We start from the raw sequence: 18745 nt of genomic DNA on the forward strand, positions 1-18745 counted from the left end.
AAATTTTTAGGTGTCCAATACTAATTGAAAACTTTTGGGACAGATTTAGATTTACACTTTGATTGAAGATCTTATTAAAAAGACTCTAAAATAGGGAAAACTTGGAGAAATGCTCAGAATTTCTAAAATCACACTGAGTGTACAGTACAATTAAACTTATCCAGACATCCAAACGTGTCAATGCGGTGTTTGAACTTGTAACATCATTTAACTGTGGCCGGTGCGGTTGTCACGATTGGCTGTTGACATTCAAAGCTCAGTGTAATGATTGGACTGATTAGTTTGAATAAAATTCAATATTTCCATTAATTAATTAATATTACTAAATTTAAAAAACTTGGTCTAACAAAAATAGACCCAACGAAATCCACTCCGTGACAAACACCCAACATACACCTTTACACATGTCAAGAGCATGAGCAACGCACATTCAAAGTTTTGCTTGTAGTCAGCATCTGATAATATTTTGAATATGATTATATTCAATGAAAAAATATCTATACGTAGCAAAAAAAAAACTTATTAAGATTAGGAGCATTAGGGTGTTGTCAAATCCATATCATCCAGATTAAATCTAAATACTTTAAATTTGATTATATTTTTATTATATTTTAATATTTTGTTATTTTAAGAGGGCCAAAGTTAAAAAAATAAAGGATCTTTCAACTGTAATATTCTTTTTTTTTATATATAAAAAATAGGATTCAATTACGCAAAATTAAAAGCAAAGAAACTTAGCCAGATCAGTTTGCCTGGATCCTTAGATGCAATTCTTCAATTAAATCTTGTAATAAAAATATCATCAGTGAATAATATTGCAAGTTTGTTAATACTATTTCTAATCCTTAATAAGACTTTATTTGACTTTTATTTTGATCCTAAATATAAGACCACAATCCACTTTATCTATCATATTGATGTATTTTTTTCAAGATAGTCCTTCTAATAATAATAATAGTTCTAACTAATACATTTAATTAATAAAGATATTTTAGAAAATACAACACTTATTTATTACAACCAACTAACTTAACTTTTTTCCTTAATTTCTTCAAATTAGTCAACTAGCTCTTATAATTAGGACCGAAGGTAGTATATGTTTGGTATCAACTGGAATGGAAAAATAAAAGTAGGAGATTTCAATTATAAATTTTAAGTCACAAAATAAATTAAAAATATCTGGGATTCATGATATAATATATGATAAGAAAAAAATTTAATTCCTTAGATAAGATACCCTTTATCTAAACATTAATACTCCTCCGGTCCTTATTATAAGACCCTATTTGACTTTTTATTTGGTCCTAATTATAAGACCCCAATCCATTTTGTCTCTTATATTTATGCATTTTTTTCCAAGATAATCTTTCTAATAATAATAGTTTTAGCCAATATACTTAATTAGCAAGAATATTTTAGGAATGACAATACTTATTTATTATAAATAACCAACTTAACTTACTTCCTTAATCTCCTTAAATAAGTCAATTGGGTTTTATAATTAGGACCGAAGGAGTACAAAATATATAATTACATGGCTACTTCATGCGCGTGCACGGGTCTTCTTAAAAATGAGAACAATTTCAATGAAAAATTTAAAAATTTAAAATTTAAACAACATAAAAAAAAATATTATCAATGGTGGTTAAATACTTAAATTTCATGCGGAGGAACTCAAATTCTTTCAAATTATATTAATTACCAATTACCAATTATTAATAGATAATGGATGCCATGTCTCCCACAAATGAAGGTGAAAAAAATTATCTTTATTCTATACGGAGAGTCCGCGGTCTATATAGAGCGCCTATGGTTTATAGCTGCCTTTTCGTTCTCTGACCTTCCAAGGCAAGTTATTTATTGTTCTTTCTCCTTTCAAAACCCTAATTTCTCATTTCAATTACCATCTTGATTGTTGAATCATAGGCCTATTTCTACGAGATCAGTTTCATCGCTAATCAATCAGGTGAGCGTAGTAATGTTTTACGCGTTGTTTCAATTTAGAGGTTGTTCCGATAGCTTGATCACAGGAAATTTTAACGACGGGATCTTCGATATGTGACCTTCATCTTCAAAATCTGTTTTTTTCCCCCCTTTTTATTTTGTTTCTCTGTGGCGTTATTTGCCATAATTCATTTAAAATTCTGTGTTGCTTTTTTCCTCGTTAAACTTACCACACGTATACATATATCATTAATCGAGAATTAAGAATTCGATATCAGACCGTAGGTTGTTGTTAGAGGAACTTGTATTCCTTTCAGGTGTCCTTTTACTCCTTGAAAATTGACTGTTCTTGGCATTTTAAAATTCTCAAATGGAGGAAAAATATTATAATCCAGAAACTGATGGTTTGTTAATTTTTATTAGCATGGTTGCGGTGAAGTTATAAGTGCATTACCTTCGATTCTAACTTTCTGGAATGTGTCATTTTGCAGTAAAATGTCTCTAGCGGTGAATTTTCCGAGGGAAGGACATGGTTTACCTGGTGCTTATTGGTCCACCTTTGGTGTAAATAACTGTGGCAATACCAGTAGAAAGAGAAGTAGGAATAGCTGCAATAATTGGAATTATGGAAATTACTATGACTACTGGGCAAAATGCCGGGAGCACAGTGGCAATTCTAATTTTTACAGGGCAGATTATCCTACGTATATGAAGCTAAATAATGCCGCCCAGTCATCACTGAAGAGGAGGAAACATTCAGCTTCTACTTGGGAAAACTGCTGGAGGTACTATCTTCCAACCACTGTTCATGACAGTGTCCCTTCTACATCAGCTAGTTGCACGCTTGAATGCTCTAGATTCGAAGACGAAGACCTAGTATTTCTTTCAAGAGATGAGATTGATAGATTCTCACCATCAAGACAAGATGGTATTGATGCACTTCACGAGACAAACTTGCGTTATTCGTATTGTGCCTTCCTTCAGGATCTTGGAATGCGGCTAGAGCTGTAAGATTTGCTGCATGATTTCTTTTTAACCTCTTTATGTTAAGGTTTTATCATTTTCTTGGAGATTTATGGTTTCTTTGATAATGCTGTTCGGGACATGGCTGGGGTCATATGACTTTTTGAACGTAATCCATTGTCTTAGCGTTAGTGTAAAATTATGTCATGTTCCGTTACAGGCCTCAAACTACCATTGGGACAGCCATGGTTCTGTGCCATCGTTTTTTCGTTCGAAGATCGCATGCTTGCCATGACAGATTTGTGAGTATTGTATTGTTTTCTCAGTATAAGTATCTACTTTGTTACTAGGTACTTCTTTGAATTGTTTTATCGTTAAAACTTTTCCCTTTTTTCTTTTTCTTTATCTCTTTTGTTTCTCCTTTTTTCAGTTGAACCTTTAAATTTGAACAAGTTTATACCAATGTTGATCTTGTTCTGGTGCAGTTGATTGCTACTGCCACGCTTTTTCTTGCCTCAAAGTCTGAGGACACACCGCGTCCCTTGAACAATGTTTTACAGGCGTCGAGTGAAATCTTACACCAGCAAAATTATGCTTTTTTGCCTTATCTTCCTGTGGTGAGTTACATCGCATTAGTTCATATTTCTTTCTTTTGGTTTGTATATATGTTTGTAACTTTAAGCTTCTTGAATAATCTTCAAACGATATTTGTACTTCAAAATCACATTGACTGATACGATACATGCTATGTTTTTGTTCCACAGGATTGGTTTGAACAATATCGTGAACGGGTGCTTGAGGCTGAGACATTGATACTGACTACTTTGAACTTTGAACTCAATGTGCAGCATCCATATGCCCCGCTTACTTCTGTTCTTACCAAATTAGGCCTATCACAGACTGCTTTAGTGAATCTGGCATTACAATTAATAAGTGATGGGTGAGTTATCTTTCCCATTTATTAATTAATTAGATTGATATCTTCTGCAGATGGAGCATCGGTGTTAGTTGTTTTACTCAGCTTGATGAAAAAACGAGTTGGCTTGCATCAAACCTTAGACACCTTCAACGTGTTCCATCTTTCATGCCTATATAATGCTTTCTGATCTGGTGTGATTGGATTGAAAAGCTTAGTCTGTGGAACAGAATAATGGATGTTTTTGATGTATGGAGAACACGTGGCCAAGGAGACCTTGTGTCCCACGTCTATTTTTGGTTCAAGATTTTGTTCATTCTCTTAATGCATATATTAGAGCAACTGCTCTGTAGTTATTTTGTCTTGGATATTGATTCTTTTGGCATGCATACAATTGCAGGGTCTTCACAAGATTAACATGCTGGCCTGTATGATATTCTTAGCTGGAGGGTTGATCATTGATATGCTGTTCTTGGAAAGTTTTGTTTTGCATCTGATGTAGAACTGCTGATGTCTAATGGTTTGCTTAACCTCTGGTTATGTGCCATCCCATAACTTAGTTTTGGGCTACCCAAGATAGTCACAGTACCCAACCCACCTTTTTTAGCCAACCCTCAATCCTTATGCCGGAGGCCTTTAGCCAATGGCTTATCTGTACCTCCTCAATTTTTTAGTAGATTCTTTGCAGTTATGTTGTCAGAAAGAAAGTGATCAAAGAAGTGAGACTCATTATGGGACCCTCCCTCTCTTTTCACCCATTCTCCTTTCGCCTCATCTTTGTCTAGATATATTATATGGTCGCTTCTATTACTGTAGAGGATCTTGTATTTTTGGGGGTGGAGGCAATTGTGTCTATATAAACGTGGGTGAAAAGAAGATCATGGTCTGAAGACCATGTTGGTCTGATTAGATCTGATAATCCAAAACCAAAAAAAGAGAAATGTGACAAACTACTTGTAAAATTTGGATGTAGATGATTTTTCTACAATCTGAATCAATAATAAAATTATTCAAAAGTGGGCATTCGTACATAGAACAAATTTAATGATGGGGAGGAAAACTACGAGGGTCATGTCTCTTGTGCAGCCCAGCCTTTTATGTTTCCATGTTTTAATTGCATAATATCTCTGGAGTTCCCACACAGCACGTCTGGGCCTGCAAGTCTGATAAACTCTCTAGATGACTATTAAATATTGCTATAATATGTACTGTATCGGCGATCCTGCAGACAATGATATTCTACCTGAGTTGCTGCTTTTCTAGTTGGTAAGGTAAAATTAATAAACTTGTGTTTTTGACTTGGTATGAATGTTCATTTTAGAAGCTGACATGATGTCATTCATGGGAATATGTGCTCAATTATAGAAGAATCTGTTCTCGAAATGGTCAGTCTGATAATTTCTATATCTCTACTTGTGCTGAATAATTGTGGTGAATGGAAGTAGAAGTGATGTATGCCTTATATATATCTAGGTCTTTTGAAGCTGAAGAATGTTATGTTTTGCAGGCTTCGAAGCTCTCTATGGCTTCAGTTTAAACCCCATCATATTGCTGCTGGTGCTGCGTTTCTTGCAGCCGAGTTTCTGGGCATGGATCTTGCTGCTTGTCATAATATCTGGCACGAGTTTCAGACAACTCCATCCGTTCTTCAAGGTGCTCCACACACTTGACACCTTTAATTTAACTCTCAGCTAATTAACTTATTATTACGAAGAAGAAAAAGAAATTACTAATGTGTCTGTACATGATGGATTTAGGATACTACAGAATCATTACCACTATGCTGAGTGGTCTGAGTGTTTGGTTTTATCTTAGAAACCATGGTTTTGGTGGTTTGTATTGGGAAACCAAACATGCGCTTAGCCTCTTGATTAGATTAGTTTTTCTATCTCAACAGCTAGCTTAAGCAAAAAACTTTGATGCCATGCTCATGAGTGTGCAAACTTTTTCTAGATTGCCTAGATTTAATTTGGATGATGTATTTTCCCCCATATTTTGAAGGGAGCATAATGTGAAACAAATACAATTTTTCAATCAGCATTTAAAAAATGGTGATTTCAACAAAAAATTGAAAAGCAACGAAAAGATTTAAACCATCTAAATTAAATCTAGACCATGCAAGATAGATGTGCGGACACTACATATCTCCCCCAGAATGCAGTGGGTCTGCACTCTTTTATGGTAAAAGTTTTCTACCCTATTCAGGTGTTTCCCAGCATCTGTGGGTGACTCTGCACACAAACACACACTGAAAGTCTGAAACAGAGAGAGCTGACATTCACTGTTCCTAGCCTTTTTATTTCAAATTTTAAATTTAAATTGCTTCTTATTAACCATTTGTTATGATTTTCAATTTGATGCAGATGTTACACGGCAATTAATGGAGCTGTTCTAATTGCATTATAGCATGATCGTACTAATTAATCTTCAGAGGACAAAGTATAGATTGCACAAATACTCAAAGTCAGGAAATGGCTCAGAAATCAGAATTGAGAAGAAAACCCATTCGGGAACATGCGCTCTGGCTTTGTTGGTTTAGCTTCTAACACATTGGTACTATTATCCCTTTTTTTTTTTTTTGTTGGGGGGCCTTTTTTAACTTAAATTTTAACACTGATCCCTGAGGGGAATGTACTGAAATATGCGAATAAAAATAATTTTGATACTACTTCCAGTTCTTACTGGTCTTAATATGATAGCTCCTTTGATTTTTATTTTGTTCCTAAATGTAAAATCTTAATCTACTATATCTTTCATTTTTTTTATAGTAATTCTTGTAATAATGATACTTCTAGTCAACATAATTGATTAGTAAGGATATTTTAAAAATAAGGACATCTATTTATTATAAATAAATAATTTAATTGATTTTTTTAATCTAATCAAATTAGCAATTGTTCTTACATTAAGTATTATGAAAAGTAGACATTTTAGTTGACTCTGTATGAATACGCCCTGCAATAATATTCGAACCGTCGTGCCTCTGGATCACTGCACCCAGCATTTGCATTAGACACATCATATATGCGAGTGGCAATCATTCGAGTGGCCATCATCTACTTCCGATGAAAGTCCATTTTATATTGCAAATGATCTGCTCATTTTCAAATCTTACATTCTACAACTAAAATTTCGAAGCTCTGGGGATGATATAGCCATCAATGTTACTTACTGATGATAGTAATTAGAGTTGGTAATATGAGTTGGATTTGTGCTAATCTTGTTAATAAATAAATTTTTTTTAGCCACAGTGCCTAACTTATAACCTGTCATAAGTTAGCCGGTCAACTGGTAGGCTAACTTATATTTATTATTATTATTTTATATTTTTAAATTTTATTAATTATTATAATTATATAATTATATTTTATATCTTATCTAAAAAATTTAAAAAACTATATCATTTATTTGGTGTTTTCAATTAAGTATTTGAAGGAAAGAAATTTTTTTTATTATATTCTCTTTATATTATATAATAAAAAAAAATATTTTAGAAGGTAATAATTTGTGGGCTGACAGGCTAACCTATCAACACACCACAGCGGCCAACCCACCATATTATAGGAGACTTTTGCAACTCATACCGTATAATTCAAACTCGTCACGGTTGATTTACAACCTATGGGTTAGCTCATATTATAACTCTTAGCGGTGGTTTTTTTTTTTTTAAATAGATGAATTGCATTTCACTATTGGACAAAAAAAATTTAATTTCCAATTAGTCTTTTGATCCATAATAAACTAATTTCAAATTTTATTGGGACTTCTTCATTATATAATTACTTTTTGTGGGATTTAATGTGATTAACCCTTATAATTCGGTGGGATTGCGCATGATCGCCAAAAAAAAAAAGATGAATGACCTCAACGTATATTAATTTTGAATGGCTGCGAGCAATACATTCTTTATAGATCTTATAATTTGTATTTATATTGATACTAATTTTTGTTCTATTTCTCTTATTTCGAGATAATAATGATGCTTAAGGTTTTTGGCTAATTGTAAATAATGTGATTTGACATACAATTTGAAATTTATATTGATATTAATATATTGATTAATTTATATTAATATTGATTTTCATATCTTCCACTCTAAGAAAAAGGGATGGAAATGTTTTTAATAAAGGAATTAGAAGTTCGGCAGGATTCCATGATTGCATCTCATTATTATTATAGTCAAGAGTGCCCACAAACGTTAAATATATTATTTCCACACAATGTGAGAATTTGGAAGCTCTTATTAGTTGAGAAATATTAAGTATTAAATTATAATTTAATGATGTTGAAATAAAAATTTTTGTTTGATTTTTAAGGAGGATGGATTAAAACTCATCTCTCACTATCATTAAATCACAAATGTTGATTAATTTTTTGGTAATTGGGACTCCAATTAAAGGAGTTTCAATTAAGGGACCTAAATACCGCGATATAATATTTTTATTATTTAAGAAATACATGAGCATTTAAATTAAGTGGTGAAAATATATTTTTCACCGAAAAAACATTTATTAATTACTTGCGAGGAATTGGATGTGTTTTTTCTTTTGTACCTCGTCATGTTTTTAGCGGAGTTCGAGATTTTCCTCTACACTAGTTTTTGTAATAAATTGGAAAACAAATGTTTCTTAATAAAGAACTGAAAAAATACATTTGAAATGTCAAATTCCTAGAAAACATTTTGAAATTTAAATAATTAATTTTTGAAAAGAAAATACGTTCATCTACGCGTGTATCCAATGTAAATTTATTTATTTTAATAAATTTACTTCAAAAATTCAGTATCGCTAAATTTTGCTTGTTGAGAGATATAAAATTATGAGGCCAAAGCACCATACACTTTTAAATTCAATGTGACCATATGTAATATTATTTATTATTAATAATTTTACTTTTGTGTATTTTGTGTATTTTTCTGTAATTATTCGTTATTTTGTTGGGCTCTTTTTTAGTCTTAGAACCCAATTTACGTAAATATTTTTTATTACAAATTTATCAAGATTATTAATTCTTGATAATTCCACTGACAAAGAACAATGATATATATTTTTCCCATTTAGTGCGTTCTGATTCAATTTTGCCTTTTCCATAGTGGCCACGGCGCCACTTCTGACAGTGGTCCAAGCACTCATTCTTTGTATCTCACTCTAATCTGCCAAGTGTTTTTCCTATATACAATCCTACCTCATCTCCTAATTATAACGCTTCATTTTTAGTCTACAAACGGGTTTTTATAATTAGGAGTAAAGATAATATTTTATTTAATCTATTTGCTCCGTTTTCTCTTTTAATTATCATCAGGAAAAATTAATAATTTCATAATAAATACCATACTATGGATAGTGATTAAATCATAATTTAATATATATTTTATTTTGGAAAATCCTAGTAATTAAAATAAACCCGCACTTGAAGTCTAATATATATTATACTCTTCTGGACCTTAATATAAGACTTATATAACTAATTTGACTAGATTAAAAAAGTTAAGTAAGTTAATTAATTATAAAAAATATGATATATTTTTTCTAAAACGCTATAATCAATTTCTTTAATATCATTCTTTCCTCTCCTATTTGATTATGGGTGAGGGAGATCCATAAGGATAATTTAAAAAAAATTGATAAATATGAGAAATATGTCTTATATTTTGGACTAAAATCAATTTAAGAATTATGTTATATTTTAAGGACTAGAAGAGTATTAGTATACTACCTTTAATGCTTAATACAAGATTTAGTTGATTAATTTGGAGAGATTAAGGATGCTAAATAAATAATTTAATTATATCATCTCTTTAGAATATTTATGTATATCATTAAATTACATATCAATTTATAAATCAGACAAATTAATTTTTTTAAAAATAAATATAAATATTTTAAAATAATTTATTTAATTTTTTAAAAATCTTTTCAACGTTTGGAACCAAAGCAGGATGCAGATACAATGGGTCGGGCCAATCTGAAAGTTACTCTCAGAACGGGGGGCTGGGATTTATTTTAGCATTTTTTATTAGTAAAATTATTATATTTTTTATGAAGAGTTATTGCTTATTGGAAATGTGGGGCGGCTCGGGACCAAAGAATCATTTGTGAACGACACATGTATAAGCATTATCATATGGGCGTGCGGGTGAGTTATATTATAAAGATTCAGATTTAATCATAGATTAAATTATAGTAAAATATTTAAAATTTGTACAAATCATTACATTTAATTAATTAAAGATATGAGCCAGTATTGGATATTGCAGACATTGACCCAAGATGTAAGCTGACGGGGACCGTACAAGCTTTATGGGTCAAATAACATGGAAGACTCGCGCAAGATAAACAGAATTAATTAGCCGTTCATCGTGAATACCATCTGTGTTTGACTTTAATGGCACGCAACAAAACTGGAAAATCCCAATCACAACTCCTTCTCCCGCGTCCGCATGGAATTATAGCTCCAACGAACGTCCCATCGTACACCGTTTACGCGGCGGAGCTTGCTGACCTTCTCAACGTGGAAGTTCTACGGTCGTCCAGGAAAACGACGAAATAGCACATCAACTGTCGTCACTTCACGACACAGAGCAAGTTTAGTCTCTCTCTCTCTCTCTCTCTGTGTTCCTTGCTGCGGAATTTGGAAGAAAGAGCAGCGACTTCTCGCCTTTTATGTCAACTGTTTCTCTGATTTTGATAAATTAGGATTATGCCGTGCGGGTTTTGGGTTTCTGGGTCGTGATCTTTGGTCGGTGGTTTGATTCTAATTGATGACGATGCTGGCGAATCATTTCCAGAACGGTATTGAAACGGCGAAGCTCGTTTGGTCGCGAATTCCGAACTCGGACGAATCCCTGGACGCGGACGACACTGTTGGCTTGTTGAAGAAGAGTGATGGAAGCGGCGTTGAGAGCCTTGACTATGAAGTTATAGAGAATTATGCTTATCGGGAAGAACAGGTTCCCCTGATTATCTACCATCTTTCTTGCTATTGCTATTTCGGTTTCTCGTTCATTCTAGTTCAATTATGCTTGGTTTTGTTGGGACTTCTTTTTTTTTTTTTTTTTCCCCTCCTGGCTAATTAAATGATTATTTTTCCGTACTTTGACATGGATAGGCGCTTAGGGGGAAGCTGTTTGTGGGCTATTTGTTAGTGGTGAAATGGTTCTTTGCTTTGCTCATAGGCATTGGTACGTTCTTCTTCTTGCTGTTTGAGTTTCTATCTCAACCTTGAAGTGAATATGTATATTGTAGTAATTTCAATTTTTTGGGCACTGATTCTGAGTCGCAATGGTTTAATGATTAATGGCTCGTTTGGTATGTGGCTAGAAAGATACTTGTTTTTTTAATTGATTATCATGCGCCTGCAGTTATTTTTAATTGTTTATATTTTTAAATTATTATTTTAATGCAGATAAGATGATTTTTTTTTTCAATTCTGAAAATCGTTTTTTTTTTCATGTTTATTTTCTTTTTCTTAGCCTTCCTGTTTTGTGCACTAAGCGTTTCGTGTTTATATAGCAATTATTCTTATAATTATTTTCTGCCATAGATAATCCAAATTAATTAGCAGAAATGTTGATAAAATTCCATGGCTGGCACGTGCATAAGAAATTTGACGTGGAGACAGATGTTATTTACAGGGTTTGATAATTTCATGTCTATAATCCATCTGCTAGTTCCTTCATTGTTTGTATACCTAATTACATAAAGCTTCTTTTTTTATCAACCTTATTCAGACTTTATAGGAGGCAAGCACTTGTATCTTGGTGAGATTGATTGGTATTCATTGAAGGAACGCCAAAAAAGAGACATAGGCGTAAAGCTTAATTATGTTATGCCTTACATGTACCTTATACATCCCTAGCTTTCTCATATATGTTAAAAGTTTGTTGATATGTATGTGTTTCATCCAATGTTTTGCAGGTACTGGAATTGCCGCTGTTTTCATCAATATATCTGTTGAAAACTTCGCTGGCTGGAAGTTTTCATTGACATTTCATATAATTCAGAAATCTTATTTGGCGGGCTTTCTTGTATATGTCCTGATCAACTTGGTTTTGGTCTATTCCTCTGTCTATGTTATCACACAATTTTCTCCAGCAGCAGCTGGATCTGGTATTCCTGAAATCAAGGGTTACCTGAATGGTAAGATGAACATTACATGTGTCCTTGCATGTGTTTTGCTTGCTTCTCTAAAAGTCTGATGTATGTTGGGAGTTCTGATTCTCATTCATGAGCAGGAGCTGATATTCATGGCATCCTTCTTCTCAGAACCTTGATTGGAAAGGTGTGATGATTTGCATTGTGCTTTTTCTTTTTGGTTAATAATCTTTAGATAAATGTTTTTGCTATTAATTCTGAGATTCCTCTAGTGGCTAACAGATATTTGGAAGCATTGGTTCAGTGGGAGGTGGCCTTGCTTTGGGTAAAGAAGGCCCTCTTGTGCATACTGGTGCTTGTATTGCTTCTTTGCTTGGACAAGTAAGCCTATATTGCTCAGTGCTCAGTGTTGTTTGTAATTATTACTACACCTTTCCGCCTTTGTGGGCCACATGGAGGCAAGAACTGAGGTTGTTATATTAAAAGTTAATTTTAAGATATTGGATGCAGTAGATTTTGCACCCATCTCTTTCTGATATTTTATCAAACTCAAATATTTAAATGAGATTATGGTTTTTATTTTCTCTAGGTGCATTGATATAAGTTAATTATTTATAACCATTGCCCCTATCATCATAGAGAAATATAGTAGCATTAAGAATGAACAAATGTGAGTATATGTATTGTTAAGAGATTAAAACCTAAGGAAAGATTTATTTTCGCAACATAGATCTAGGGCAGCGCATGTTGCTTGGCCTGCAGCTACTTTATTATATATTCTAAGAGTCAAGACATTTGTGATTTTCCTGCTTTTCCTATGATTTCCCCCCTTCGCATCTTACCAATATACGGAAGTTCATCTTCCACTTCTGAACATAACCATTCACATTTCATTGGAAAGTAATTATTCTAGTTCAATGCTGTTATCTCTAGATTCTTGATCTAAATTAATCCATGGATATCTCAAAGAGTTGTAGTACTGATCTGTATCCAGTTTGCAGTTAGACCTATATGGATGAAATTTAGCATCCCAATTGATTTTAGCTTCAGAAGTTGAGCTTCATATGCTTTCTGTTGTGGGCACATGTTTGTCTGCGTGAAAAGACTCAAAATAACATTTTAATGTCATGTATTGAGCAGGGTGGATCTGCCAAGTATCATCTAAATTCGCGATGGTTTCAAGTATTCAAAAGTGATCGAGATCAGCGAGATCTTGTAAATTAATTGTCCTTTTAATCTAGAATTCCATGGGGGACACCATCTCTTATTATCCTGAAAGCACAAAGAAGGTGCTCATTTCCAATGCAATTGACGTCTTGAGCAGGTAACCTGTGGCTGTGCGGCTGGAGTAGCTGCTGCATTTAGAGCTCCAGTTGGTGGTGTTTTGTTTGCATTGGAAGAGGTAACATCTTGGTAAGGATATTTTTTATTCTTCGTTACTAAATTCTCTTTATTTAGAAGTATGTGTTTTGAAGATAGCTTATATGTCTTCTTGATAGTTATAACTTATTAATGCACATATGTGAGGTTGAGGAAAGATTCATCGACACTGATATAACTTACATATTTCAATACCTTGATACATTCGTATATGCTTATTTATTTGGCAGAACCTGCTGAGTATGCACTCTTACTGGTGCAAGAATCTAATTTTGTACATTATTATTTTTTGGTTGCACTTAAAGGTGGAGAAGTCAACTGATGTGGCGTGTTTTCTTCACTTCTGCCATTGTGGCTGTTGTGGTGCGTACTGCAATGGGGTGGTGTAAGAGTGGAAAATGTGGACATTTTGGCTCCGGTGGATTCATCATATGGGATATATCAGGGTTGATATATGAGCTTTTACTTTTTCTTACCTTCAATTTGGTACTGAAATTTCACTTCTTATTTCACCTTTTTGACCCGATTTACTTGTAGTGGTCAAGAGGATTATTCATTTGCTGAGTTACTGCCAATGGCTGTTATTGGGGTTATTGGAGGACTGCTAGGTAGGTATTATTACCTTTGTTCTGAACTTAATTTGTCTGGTGATTTCAGTTGCTTATCATCAACCTAGTGCCAAAAAAAAAAAATTTTTTTTTTTGCAGGAGCCTTGTTTAACCAGCTTACTCTTTATGTAACTTCTTGGCGTCGAAATCATTTACACAAGAAAGGGGGCCGAGTCAAGGTATGATGTTGATTTTGATCCAATTATCACCATCTTCCCTAGAACCTCCTTACTTGAATTAAAACGGGAGGAAAAATGTAGGGAAAAAGAACATCAGCAAGAACTTAAATGAAGATACAGTTTATTGTACAGTAGGTAATGTTTACTCTGGAGGACATTTTGTCCGTTTTGTCCTCTTCATACCTTTCCCTGTCTTACAGATCATTGAAGCATGCCTTGTCTCATTGTTAACTTCGGTTATTTCATTTGGTTTGCCGCTCCTAAGAAAATGTAGTCCATGCCCTGAATCTGGTCCTCATTCTGATTCTGTTATTGAATGTCCTCGACCACCTGGAATGTATGGGAATTATGTAAATGTAAGACTTCTCGTCCTTCTTTATGTGTCCTTGAGGTTCTTTATTCTTCATTTTTTTGGCGCACAGTTATTTATTCTTTAAATAATTTTGCTTGAACCAGTGTTTATGTTGAGTTTCAATTATATTTAGCCACAATCTATATAATCCTAATTTTTAATACAGGAAAAGCTTTGCTTTGCTGATGTATTTCTTGTCTGCTCTTTGATTCTTTTGCATGTGTTTCATTCTTTTAGGAGGATATATTATCTTCTGTTTCCTCACCTTTCTCTCTTTTGGCATTAAATCTTCTTTGATTAAAAAAGAAAGCTTGACGACAGTTGAAACTGGGAGATATGAATTCAACATCAAAGCACTTGTGAAACTCTGAATCTAAAATCAAACTGAGAAAGAGAAACAAACTATTCTGGAGGGTAAAGCCGTCAGGTGTCAGCTCCGGAATATGTTTAAATCTAAAACTCCTATTCACGTGCTAGGTTAACCCTTGCCTTGAGCTAAAATTATAATTTAATCAGGAGAATGGGGGCAGCAAGGGTTGACAACTTATTCGAAGGATTTAATCCTATGCCAAAAACTTTGCCCTCCTATAGCTTTGAAAATGCTGAGTTGAGCTTTTGAAAATAATGTAACCAGAAGTTCAGAACTTTGTGAGATATATTTATGCCGGGTTAATTAGGATGTCAAATATGCAAACTATCATTAATGGGAGAGTATTTGTCCAAATGCTATCTCGTTTTTAAGGTTGATTGAAATTGTGTTTCGAGCCTTCGAGATTGAGTTGTGATTTTTTGCCCTTTGCAGTTCTTCTGTAGCAAAGACAAGGAATACAATGATCTTGCCACAATTTTCTTCAATACACAGGTTTTGAATGGATCGCTGGAAATCTTTGTTTATTTTTCTCTCTTAGTTCCTTTGACACATAAGTTACTTTTCATTTGTTTCAGGATGATGCCATAAGGAATTTGTTTAGTGCAAAAACAATACATGAGTACAGTCCCCAAAGTTTATTGACCTTTTTGGTACTGCATTCTTCACTTAATGCTTTGAACTCCTCATACATGGGACATTTTATTCTCCTTGCTTTTGTATATTACAAGAGGAACGTCTGGCTTGTGTCTGATTCTCTCTCTCTCTCTCTGTTTTTTTTTTTGGTTTTAGATATACTTTTCAAGAATAGATCTGTCAACTAAAATTTTTCTGTCTCCTCTTTTAATTTTTTTACAAGTTATGAAGGTTGGTAACTTTGAAAGAGGAGCTTTGTCCATGTTCAATATATCAGATCTGATGCTAGAATTGCAATATTTTGAATTATATATACACACTAGAGGTTTTGCCAGTTTGTCATGTTCAATTTAATATTATGTCCGAGTGTCCATGCTTCTAGTTTATAAGTCTGTTGCAAAAGGCTTTTTTTTTTTTTGATGTATAGTAAATAATGCCATTTCTAATCTGAATGTATGTATAGCCGCTTAATAATCTATCATCATGTTCATTAAAGGGACGGAGTCAGCACCTTTTATGCTTTGATTGCTCCTATATTGATTATTTTCTCTCACACATGGCAGGTTATGTTTTATACTCTAGCAGTTGTGACATTTGGTACTGCAGTTCCAGCTGGTCAGTTTGTTCCTGGAATCATGATAGGATCAACATATGGACGTCTTGTTGGCATGCTTGTTGTGAAATATTACAGAAAGCTCAACATTGAAGAGGGAACGTAAGTGTTTGCTGATTGCTTTTCTTTATAAACATGATTAAAAGGACATAAAAACACGACTGCATTTATAGAATCCCTTTTTCTGCTGTCTAAGGAAGATGTACCCTCTTTCTGAATATCTGGCTGACAAAACCATGTAGTAGGATGTCTATGTTGTTGGTGCCCTGGCTTTTTATGTTGTTTGTCTTTATATTTGGCAATCATATCTTCTTTGCTTCTCTCTTGACTGGTGATGGGGTCGTGCTCTTTATTTATGGGCATATATTTTTGCATAGACTTGATTTTTCTATTAAGAAAAATTTGCAACACCAGTGCGCTCTCTGTTGGCCCTGAATTCTATATGTGGTGCTTTTATGTCTTCAGGTATGCTTTATTGGGAGCTGCATCTTTTCTTGGAGGTTCAATGCGAATGACAGTGTCCCTCTGTGTCATTATGGTTGAAATAACAAATAACTTACAACTCTTACCTCTTATTATGCTTGTTCTCCTTATATCCAAGGTATATATGTCTTGAACTCCCCTGTCAACAAAGAACCACTTTAAAATGCCCTAAGTATTTTCCACTACAGGCTGTTGGTGATGCTTTTAATGAGGGGTTATACGAAGAGCAGGCCCGACTAAAGGGAATTCCATTGCTTGAATCAAGGCCTAAATATGAAATGCGGAATATGACAGCCAAGGAGGCCTGTGGCAGCAGAAGGGTAAATACCTAATTAATTTTTCTTGAGAAAATGTATATTCTTTTTTTTTTTTTTTTGCCTGTCAAGGAATTTATGTTGCACTGTGAAAGTTTCCAGCAATGAAACCATTAGGAACATGGAAAACATGTTTGTGCCAGCCAACTTTAAAGGAAGCAAGCTACTGGTCATTCCAGATCCTTTCAAATATCCATGGCCTAGGAAAATGAGGCTGTTAATTGTCTTATGTTGAAGGAGATCAACTTTATATGTGTGTGTGTGTGTAGGCTCTGTCACTGTATTTGCTCCTATTGATTTATATTTCACATGCTTTGCATTTTAAATATTCCCCTGGCAAACGATCTTATGGTTAGCTATTTTTGTCAAAGGTGGTTTCTTTTCCCCGTGTTGTCAAGGTTGCAGATGTAGTTTCCATTTTGCGGAGCAATGATCACAATGGTTTTCCTGTATGTATAGCTATTATTATGACACCTTTTAATTTTTAATTCCTTCAGTGTTTAAATTGTGTTTTATAATTCACAATGCACAGGTCATTGATCACACAAGAAGTGGAGAATCACTTGTTATTGGATTAGTGCTTCGTAGGTGATATGAATTTCTTCTATTCTGTCTATTTTTCTATTTGGTTGGGCGTTCAATTCAAGAGCTTGCATTTATTGAATTCTCAAGTTCCTATACCTATATTTGGGTGCAGTCATCTATTGGTAATTCTACAGTCAAAGATTGATTTCCAGCATATTCCTATACCTGGTGATACCAAAGGCGTGGCCAACCCAATAAGGTATTGCTTGATGAACACTCTTGACTTGGTCGTCTTCTTCTATATTCTGAAGGTTCGTCATACTTTTCAGGCATCATTCTGATGAATTCACAAAGCCTGTTTCTAGTAAAGGAATCTCTATAGATGATATACATCTAAGTTCAGACGACTTAGAAATGTACGTAGATCTTGCCCCATTTTTGAACCCCTCACCATATATTGTACCCGAGGATATGTCTTTGACAAAGGTGTGTGATATTTATCCATCAAGTACTTATTTCATTCTCCATTTTTTGTTGTATAGTCATTAATTCTTGTTGACAACACAGGTCTACAATCTCTTCCGCCAACTAGGTTTGAGGCATTTATTTGTTGTTCCTCGCCCATCTCGTGTTCTTGGTTTGATAACCAGAAAAGATCTGTTGGTTGAGGTAATCTTTATAAAATTTTGATTGTATTAGAACTGAAGATATATTTTTCTTTATCCTTTTTTAACTTTGTAATTGATATGTCTACAGGACTCCGAAAATGTGAATACAATACAGCTCCAGTCAACCAGCATAGTGTCTTTATGATGGTTGACTCGTTATATCTGTTTGATTCAGGTGAGTTCTCTTTTTTTTTTCCTGTTCTGTATGCAATCTGAATACCATGATTTGGTAGCTTAGTGATTTTTATTTTATAGTGCTTTAGACGATGAATAAGGTATCCATGTGGTAATGGGATGATGAGCTTTTCATATATTATGCTTAGAAATTTTTGATTCAGTTCATGATGCCATGATGGCCATTGTTTTTTTTAAAAAAAAAAAAAAAGACAATTTTCATTCTTTTGCTATCGCTGAACAACAACCTCTTGGGATATAATTTGTCAAGCTCAGATAGCGCAATGTCCTAAAGAATTGTCGTTTAGCTTTTTCAATAGTTTTCTATTGTTCTTCACCAACAATCCATTGTCTAGCATAAACGGCTGCATATATATTTGACAATAATCCTGCCTCTTTTTCCACATCGCAGGATTCTGCAACAAGATGGCAAGAAACGCAGATGTTGAGCTTCTTTTGCTTAATGGTTTTTCTGGCTTATGCTCAAATATACAACTAATGCAGCTCAAAGAATTTCCTTCAAAGTAGTC

At 33.7% G+C, this 18745-nt stretch overlaps 2 protein-coding genes across 3 annotated transcripts; both read left to right on the top strand.

Annotated features, from left to right (window-relative positions):
- Positions 1–1829: 1829 nt before the first annotated feature.
- Positions 1830–6491, top strand: LOC114741188 (cyclin-T1-3). 2 transcript variants are annotated; one of them, XM_028929441.1, is made up of 8 exons: positions 1830–1966; positions 2436–2951; positions 3128–3209; positions 3393–3524; positions 3672–3847; positions 4224–5094; positions 5331–5476; positions 6187–6491. In XM_028929441.1, the coding sequence occupies exons 2-6, from the start codon at positions 2440–2442 to the stop codon at positions 4255–4257; spliced, it is 936 nt and encodes a 311-aa protein (XP_028785274.1). In that variant the 5' UTR covers positions 1830–1966; positions 2436–2439; the 3' UTR covers positions 4258–5094; positions 5331–5476; positions 6187–6491. The 2 variants fall into 2 exon arrangements, with proteins under 2 accessions (XP_028785274.1, XP_028785273.1); XM_028929440.1 differs by having other exon boundaries at positions 4224–5476.
- Positions 6492–10257: 3766 nt separating this feature from the next.
- On the top strand, positions 10258–18705 carry LOC114741187 (chloride channel protein CLC-d-like). The gene is made up of 23 exons (XM_028929439.1): positions 10258–10772; positions 10931–11003; positions 11740–11961; positions 12057–12103; positions 12199–12297; positions 13057–13131; positions 13241–13329; positions 13602–13742; positions 13834–13904; positions 14004–14083; positions 14284–14439; positions 15238–15297; positions 15381–15455; positions 16002–16153; positions 16517–16652; positions 16723–16854; positions 17220–17297; positions 17381–17436; positions 17546–17632; positions 17703–17859; positions 17941–18042; positions 18130–18216; positions 18628–18705. The coding sequence occupies exons 1-22, from the start codon at positions 10584–10586 to the stop codon at positions 18184–18186; spliced, it is 2334 nt and encodes a 777-aa protein (XP_028785272.1). The 5' UTR covers positions 10258–10583; the 3' UTR covers positions 18187–18216; positions 18628–18705.
- Positions 18706–18745: the final 40 nt, after the last annotated feature.

The sequence above is a fragment of the Neltuma alba genome, unplaced genomic scaffold (assembly GCF_004799145.2).
Source record: "Neltuma alba isolate B1F8T4 unplaced genomic scaffold, ASM479914v2 tig00003312_pilon, whole genome shotgun sequence".
Classification (NCBI taxonomy): Eukaryota; Viridiplantae; Streptophyta; class Magnoliopsida; order Fabales; family Fabaceae; genus Neltuma; species Neltuma alba.

What these genes read in the sequence shown, in the direction of transcription:
- LOC114741187 (XM_028929439.1), top strand. Translation starts at nt 10,584, where the DNA reads ATGACGATGCTGGCGAATCATTTCCAGAACGGTATTGAAACGGCGAAG. An exon ending in TGTATGGGAATTATGTAAAT is followed by an intron (nt 14,440 to 15,237) that starts GTAAGACTTCTC and finishes TGCCCTTTGCAG; the next exon opens with TTCTTCTGTAGCAAAGACAA. An exon ending in ATTGGATTAGTGCTTCGTAG is followed by an intron (nt 17,437 to 17,545) that starts GTGATATGAATT and finishes ATTTGGGTGCAG; the next exon opens with TCATCTATTGGTAATTCTAC.
- LOC114741188 (XM_028929440.1), top strand. Translation starts at nt 2,440, where the DNA reads ATGTCTCTAGCGGTGAATTTTCCGAGGGAAGGACATGGTTTACCTGGT. An exon ending in TTTTGCCTTATCTTCCTGTG is followed by an intron (nt 3,525 to 3,671) that starts GTGAGTTACATC and finishes TTTGTTCCACAG; the next exon opens with GATTGGTTTGAACAATATCG. An exon ending in TTACAATTAATAAGTGATGG is followed by an intron (nt 3,848 to 4,223) that starts GTGAGTTATCTT and finishes ATACAATTGCAG; the next exon opens with GGTCTTCACAAGATTAACAT.